The 8395-nt window shown below is 38.0% G+C and overlaps 1 protein-coding gene across 1 annotated transcript in view; it reads left to right on the top strand.

The window, feature by feature from the left end:
* Positions 1–4: 4 nt before the first annotated feature.
* Positions 5–8395, top strand: part of LRIG3 (leucine rich repeats and immunoglobulin like domains 3) — a gene marked incomplete at its 5' end in the record, with an annotated part of 81879 nt that continues 73488 nt past the window's right edge. The window contains 3 exons of the mRNA XM_019515775.1: positions 5–111; positions 6219–6281; positions 6381–6455. Coding sequence (XP_019371320.1) covers positions 5–111; positions 6219–6281; positions 6381–6455 — 245 coding nt within the window. The remainder of the gene's footprint in view (positions 112–6218; positions 6282–6380; positions 6456–8395) is intronic.

The raw sequence follows: 8395 nt of genomic DNA, 5'->3' as shown, positions 1-8395 counted from the left end.
GGGGGCCTCGGCCTGTCCCGCGCCCTGCCGCTGCCGCGGGGACCTGCTGGACTGCAGCCGCCTGCAGCTGAGCCGGGCGCCCGAGCGGCTGCCGCTCGCGGGGGTGCAGCTGTGAGTATCCCAGCGGGGCTTCACACTTGTTGGTGGGCTGGGGGGGGGCTGCCTCTTCCCCCAACACACGCACAGGTGGCTCCTTTCCTCACCCCAACTTCCAGTGCTGCCCGAAGCCCCCGGCCCCGGGGTCCCGACGTGCCCCCGGAGGGAGCCAGGAGCTCCTGCATGCCCCGGGCCCCGCCTTGTGCCCTTGCTTTGGGAGAAGAGCAAGGAGGCCGGGGTCGGACACTGGCAGCTTTGCAAACAAAAGAAGGGGGGTTATTACAGCTTGTTACCTCCAGAGAGCTGGTGGTTGGCAGTGCTGTCAGGCCCGGCTTGATTTAAAAGGAAAAAGAAAGAAAACAACACTGTAGTGGCTTGATTGGCAACTGAGAGATCATCCTCAAGCGACAAGTTTTTTTTCTTCTTTTTGGTGGGAAGTTGCCGCATTGGCTAGCTGGACTCTCGGCAGGCATGTAAGGGTGCCGGTCCAGAAGTGGCGTGGGAGGCAAGGCTATCTGAAGGTGATCCCTTTCATTGGGCTAGCTGTGTAGCCGGGATCTAGTTCGGACCCATTTGAAAGCTTGCCTAGCGTTGTCCCAGCTACACAGTTGGCTGAATGAAAGAGGTTGCCCTAAGAAAGACACACCACTCACTTGTGGGGGCTGGACCCGATGACCTACTGAGGTCCCTTCCAACCCTAACAGCTATGAATTTATGCCCTTCTTGATCTTTATTCTGCAAGAGCTTTGTGGGTTTAAGAAAGGTATTGTGACTACAGGAGATAATGTTCATGTTGAACAAACTTGCTGAATACTCCCGTCCTCTTAAAATGCTTCATGTAGAGTTTACTTGCGTGACAGATATTTGATGGACAGATCAGTTATTGAAGTTTTCTAAAAGGAAGAAAACAACTGCCCCAATCTGGAACTATATTTACCTTTGTTCTTCATTTCTTGTTACTCAAATCACTTCAGTATTAGCCTTATGAATTTTCTGTTACGTTTTGAAAGCAGATAGAGATAAGGACTTTAAAGTAAACAGGAAAGCTTTCAATTAGTTGTGGCTAATTCTGCTCAATTGCCTTGTCTGGAGGTCATGCTGCTTTATTCATGAAATGTGGATGGCTGTGTTGACAACATGCGGAACTGGACATAAGAATGACTGTGAGGTGAATGTTTCCATGAATTGTTGAGCAAAGTGACAGAAAAGAAACTTAAACTTTCCTTTTGGCTTAGTTGATGGATACATTTTAACAACCTATTGAATCTGCTTTATATTCAATAACTTGGTGCTTCCTGGTGAATTTGGATCTCCTATTATTTTGAGCTATTTTAAGATAAAATAAATCTTTTCACAAACCTTGCTAGATATATCTTAAAACTAAAATTACTTTACCTGACTGCTGTTTGCTAAAATCCACATTAAGAATACAACAGATTTTAAAACCAAGGGAAATGCAATTAATTTATACGAAACTTTCTTTCTCTCTCTCATTTTTTAAGAGTCTTTAAAAATATAACTATTTAGTTGGTCTAATAACAGAGATCACATTTACCTTGTGGCAAAGAACCTTGTCCACCCATGTCTTAGACCAACATGGCTACAACCAACACCCCCTTTAAATATATTGCATTTACACCAGTAATCACATGAAACTATCTTTTGACAGTTACTTTCTTGATAGACAGAAGACAAAATCACATGTTTTTTTGTTAGCACAGTAGAGGCTTTCTAATCAGAGTTCCCTTGGTAGTGTAAATTGTCCTGATATAAGTTCACATTCCTTTAAAAGAAGTGTGAGAAAATACGTTCCACTTGTATAAATAAGCATTGGGCCTCTTGTAAGAAACCCTGCTGTGATTGCTCCTTGGACAGCTGTGTCACTTGGTCTTAAGCTCCAAGGGGTCCATCTTTGTAGGTGTCACCAAACCATGTGGTCCGGCTGCTTTTGTGTAAATGTTTCTTTGGTTTGTGTCAAATATCTTAGAAGTTGAGTTCCTTTTCTCCTTTCCCTCCCCTTTATAAGAGAACAGGGTAATATATATGGCATTGTCCGTTGCTTCCTGCTATTTAGTATTTGGAATTTAGATTGCAAGAGGTGTGAGGTAAGGCTTTTCGGATTAACATAAAGAAAAAAATGTTTGAGTTAATGTAGGTCACTCCAAACCATTTGTTTACTAGTAGTAGGCGACTGTGCATATATGGTATTCTTTTAATATTAAATATTTCACAATAGTCTTTCCTGTATGTAGACAAAGCCAATAATTTAGCCGTATAGCTTCCAAGCTATTTTGGAAGAAAGCATCCATCACGCCAAGTTCTCAAGACCTTTCTCAGGAAAAAATTCCCATATGAGTCACTAATGGGATCTGGTCCCACTATGTGGATCCCGGGACGCTAAATGAGATCAGGCCCATCTTTCTGACCTTCCTACATCCTGCAATCACTCTTCCTTTAGGCAAAAAGATGTTGACTGATGTAAAGGACCTTCTAGTGTCAAGAAGAGATGTCTTGGCCCTAAAGGCTTTTCTCATTCAAAGCTTTTCCTGAAACAAAATGAGATGGTGAGGTAGAATGTTGAATTGGTACAAACTGTATCAGCACGAAGAGCAAAATTGTGCTCAGATATTGGCACTTGGGTTCTGTCTTGTCAAAGTTGAAGTTACTGCTTCAGTTACCTAATTCACTTTACCAATACAGGGGTAAAGTGCAGTGTAAAACAGGGGTGTAGGTTGTAGCCATGCTGGTCTAAGGGCATAGGTAGCTGTGTAAAATAGGGGTTACTTACCAGCTTTGAGGGTTAGAGATAAGTATGTGATCGTCCTTAATGGGGTCTTAGCATAATTTAATGATAGTCCATTGAAAACTGATAAATATTTGTAGTGCTTTGTGTACAAATGCCTTTTAAAGTTAGATTGCAGTTTGCTTCTGGCATGTGTGCCCTGAGATTGAAAGAATGTTGCTTTGTTAGAATTCATGTTTCATAACCAGAAGGGGGTGGGGGGGAAAGGAGGGAAACTTGAACATTTGCCGCTGTCTTTGGTATTTTTAAATTCTCTTTGGAATTTTAGAATATATCTTACCAGGTTCACCTAGGAACACTAAAGCTGTCAATGAGACAGAAGGGAAAATCTAAAAGATGGTTTCAACTAGTGTTTGTGTTACATCTTTAGTATTTACATTTTATAAATCCTCTAGTTCTTTACCAGAATTGCCAGAAAAAAAGCCCCGTATGGTTTTCACAGCTGTTTTTCAATATTTTCCAGACTAAAACTTGAACATAGCAAGCTGATTTATGAGTCACTTTGGATCAGTGTCTTAAAACAGCTACAGCCTGGCTTTTTGTTTTTCAGCTTTCCTGATTTCTGCTGAATTAGCAGCTCTAAAGGCCCCAGTGGGATTGATTAAGAAGCTGTTGCTGGATTTGCATTTTAAAATTTGACTTGAGGCTCAGGTTTCTGAGTTCTCTAAGGAAGGAGATGATAATTATAACAAAGTATTGTAAATTAAATTAGGTTTAAAAATTTATAATTATAACAATTTGTGAGGAAGTACTCCCTCTTTGGTATTTGGCAAACTTGAGGTCCCTTCCAGCCCTACCTTTCTGTGATTCTGTACTTCATCAGATACCTAAGGTTGTGATTCTGGTTTCAAACAAAAATGATAATTGCTATGAAAGGATGTCCTTACAAAATTAATTGAATATTTGTATGAGATGTTTTGGATAGGATGTTTCTGCCTTTGGCAAGGGATTGGATTAGATGACCTCTGAAGGCCCCTCCAGCCCTATTTTTCTTCCATTATATGAATATGAAAATTAGTTCTTTCAGATATAATTTCATTCATCTTAATCTAGACATTGTTTCAAAGTCACCAGTTCATCTTTCATGGCTTTTAGTATTTTGGTAGCAAAGTAACCATAGAAGAATTTTTCTTCCCCTTTGTAATGTGGTTTTAACACACTGGGAAAAATCAGGAATGGAAAACATGTAGCAATAACTTCAGTGTTGCCAGCTCCTTTTTCTAAGTGAGGGGAAAATAGATTGGTGCACTTGCAAGTTACATCTTTGTGATATATATATTTTTAATAACAGGGGACATGAGTTTGGGGATGTGTTAGAATTTTGTATTCAAACTTTAGTAAGAGACATGTACTTTAACTCTTTTCATTTCAAGTTTTTCCTAACTTATACATTTCACTTCTTTTTTCTTGTTTCTAAAACTTGTACTATTGAAACTGTTGCCTCATGGCTGTGGTTCACATTTTATCCAGTAGAAAAGCATAGATTTATATATGGGGGAAGCGAAAGGCCTCACCAGAGCCGAATATTTCATTTTTACCTTGCATTTGAAAATCCGATACCTAAATCAATGTGGAATATTTGGGTGTACCTATTTAAAAAGTAGGTACTGCATGGAAAATCTGTGGGTATCTACAGTGTTAAAAAACACCAAATTTTGTTTGAAGCATAATGTAAGTTGTTACGCTCATGGTTTCCTTGATAGACTCCAGATGGATGTGAGCTTGAGCTATGAGTGAAAGTGTCTGGCTCCAGTGTGGTGATCATGCACAGCAGTGGTTGTAATTGTAGGATTTTTATAGTTTAAGGACTCTGCCAGATTTTTTCTTTTTTTTACATGTTATAACTCCAGCAGAACAAATCTACTCACGTCTGTTACTGTCTGGTAGGTCCTTAGGCAAACATGTTTTAAATAAACCTTTGCAGAGTTTTTAGAAGAAATGAGGAAATGCAGGTTTTTAGCACTAATGTTGAAAACTCTTTGTTGAAATAATTGCTGATTCTTAATTCTTGTCTAATACATGAAGAAAAGTAATGCACTGGGCTCCAAAAGCCATGACTTCATAGAATTTTGGCTGTTTATTTGCATAGTTCTTATAATCCCTGTGGACCAAAGCCAAATATTGAATTAAGTTTAAGGGTAAAAAATGTCCTTACTCTCCCTTTTCCAAAGTAAAATGTTTGATTCATATCACTGTAAAGAAACAAAACAAAACCCCCTCTTTCTGTGAACTGTCTGAACAATTTACATTTATTTTAGAATATCGTGTGGGATGCCAAATTTATATACAGGTTTCCCTTGCTTTATGCAGGTTCTGTATGTGCAAATTTGCTCCTATGCAATGACCCTTTTTATACCAAAAATTCATTGTATGTGAAGTACATTCACTCTTATGTGATTGGTGTGGTGGAAGCCCGCAGTCACCTGCTTTGTGTGGTGCATTGTGGGGGTGACACACACCAAAAATAGTCTCCTGTGTGGATTTGTGCTCCTCACTCATCTGCGACACATGTTTCTGTACTTGCCATCCTCATTATGGTAATGTTCACCGCCACCAGGTGCTTGTGTGTACTGTCTTGCTGTTGTTGAGTACCAACATTGTCTTGTAAAAGTGGTAGAAATGGGTCTGGGGGTCAGTACAGTCAAGGTCTTGGAACGTATCCCTATTTGTTACATTGTAAAGTCAATTCCCTCTGCGAATTTGAGTTAAGCTCCATTTTCCAGGAATGCATGTACAGCATAAAGTGGGGGAAACCTGTATCTACAGTGTACCTTACTTATGGTCAGTATTACTTTCATGTTTGTGAGAAGAGTTCAGAATCAAATAAAAGCATTGAACTATAGTTGAGGTTTCTATGTCATCTTTGCCTGTTGGGTGTAGGATTTGCAAATTGTTTTAGATTAGCAGATGAAAATACTAAGTGACATAGGCTCAAAGGAACAGAGTGTGCATCTAAAAAAAACCCGGAAGTGCCCCTCTTTGTCCATTACTTTTCTACTTTTCTACACTAATTAAAGCAAGCCAGTTGATATTAAGACTTTTTGTGGTACTTTCTTTAAAAACATAAACAAATATCCAGTTTATAGGTTATTATTCCAAATTATTGATTGTAAGGAAGGCATTTAAAATTACTTTCCTTGTTTTGAGAAACAATGTCTCCGTGAGTTTATATTTGTTTTTGTTTGCAGAAAAACAATAACAGATGTTATACATGTAATGATTATATATTTGGGGTTGAAATTGTATTGTGACAGCTAACAAAATATACCCAGTATTTTCTGGCAAAAATGACAGCTTATTTATTTTTGCAACCCCATAGGGATTTAAGTCATAACAGATTATCTTCAATCAATTTGAGTCACCTTCCTAATCTTCAAGAAATGTAAGTGGTTTCTCTCTCTGTGTTTAAACCTCATGTTTGAGACAAAGATGCACTTTTTTGTTTACATCATAACTAACTCTTTCTTTATGATGTTGGTAGAAAATTGAACAACAATGAATTGGGGACCATACCAAAGCTGGGCCCAGTCTCTGCAAATATTACTCTTCTGTCCTTGTAAGTAGACCTTGATGGCATTATGTGCATCTATAAAGTCAGTGGAAATAAGTGTATTAGAGGTTAAAGTGAAATAACTTGGAAGTATGACAGTTTGTGGCTGGAAAGCTGATTTATGGGATTTACAGCAGGTTGTTTAAAATGCATGTAATTAAACTTAAGCCTAGTAGTTTTTGATGCTTCTCTAAGATATAAACGAAAACTGCATTTAGCATTAATTTGTCTTGTGACAGTGCCCAGAGGCCTCAACCATAATCAGGACCTTTTTATGCTAGTCGCTGTACAAAAATTAGTAAATAGTATACAAATTTGTAGGCTTTGAAAACAAGCTCTAGTCTGTCACTGTGGATCTTGGTTAAAATCCCAACTTTACCCTGAAGTTAGTGGCAAAACTGTGTTGAATTCAGGGCAACAAGTATTTCATCCCTTAATTTTAGGATTCTAGACTACTAGATTATACATCATGTCTAGTACTTGTACTACAACGTGTTTGTTTTGTGGTGTGTATGTGCATGTGTACTTCCAGTGATTGCAGATAGTGCCTGTAGAGGTTTTTTTGTATTAATGTATAACTGTAAGAAACCCACCTTAAGCTTAAAATGTAACACCATGATCAAAGCCACAATTTGTACATTCAGTAAAAGCAGATAGAGTTAAACAAGGAGTATAACACTCAAAAGAGATCATGTAATTTTTCATTTTAATCAGAAAATTGTGTAGCTATTGTTCCTTTGGATTGGATTTAAAATCTATTTCTGTTTGTGGTTATCTCTTTCTCTTTCTAAAATGTATATTATGAAGATACTAAAAATAGTAGTAAAAACTGTCAAATCCTTAAGTGGAAAAAACCAAGTTTTTTCATGTGTGGGGTTTTACCAGAAGAATTTTTAAATGTTTATACCTCATATTTAGCTCTCTGGTCAAATGTTACCCTAAGTACAAATTGTAAGTTGCCTTTCCAGGAAAGAAGACTGATGGGTTAAAACAATACAGTAAATTTTGGGAAGCCGTTCAATTAATTAAATTGATCACTAGTCAATTGCTCACATCTGGTGATTTATAGGGGTTTGTTTTTACTTTAGGCTTAGGTCACCTAAGTCAGCTGGTGCAGCCGCTATGTCTGCAGTGTTCTGTTTGAATAAGAACTAAGTGACATTTGATACTGATGTAGTTTTTACAGATCAAAATCGGAAAAGAATGAAAGAAAAAAGCAGATGGTGTCTGACAAATAACTACTGAATTTAAAAACATTATCTACTTCTACATTATGTTAGTGCTTACAGTTTTTTTCAGTGGCCTCACATTATGTTGCTTAAGCACTATTTTGATCTCAGAGATTTTGCTATTGAGATGCCATCTTTGTAAAAGGGTGTATTTACACATATAAAACATTGGAATAGATGCTAAGTTAAGAATTTGTCCTAAAGTCTCCTCTTTCCTTCCCATGGTAACTTTAGTACAGAAGAACCTTAAATTATCCCTCTGCAGCTGTGAAAAGAAATATTTTTGGTAAAAATATTTTTGATAAATCTAGCACTAGCTGGGTTATTTGTCCCACACCCATGGTTCTCTAGTTTACATTCATTTACCCAGCTGATAAAACATGCAGAAAACCTTTTATTAGATTTGGACTATGTATATATATTGGAAATGTTCCTCTTTGTAGTTTTTAGGAGGTACTTAAAACATTTCCAAAAAGTTAAGGCACAAATCAGCTGGTTGGGAGCCAACTTGCTGTCCATGCCAGGCCTCTGTATGACATCAGGGGATTTCTGAGTATGTACAGTTAAGTGCAGTTAAGGTTACTAATGTTTCACACCTGTATTATGACCACTGTAGAGAATTGTCTGTGATCAGAAATGGAAGAGACCTATTCACTTACCCATTGGATTCCATTCCAAAAGTAATATTAATTCCTAAGGCATGCAGTGTAGTGCTCA

This window comes from Gavialis gangeticus, unplaced genomic scaffold (assembly GCF_001723915.1).
Source record: "Gavialis gangeticus isolate Ggan-Ray unplaced genomic scaffold, GavGan_comp1, whole genome shotgun sequence".
NCBI classification, from domain to species: Eukaryota; Metazoa; Chordata; order Crocodylia; family Gavialidae; genus Gavialis; species Gavialis gangeticus.
This window is presented reverse-complemented; position numbering and strand designations above follow the sequence as displayed.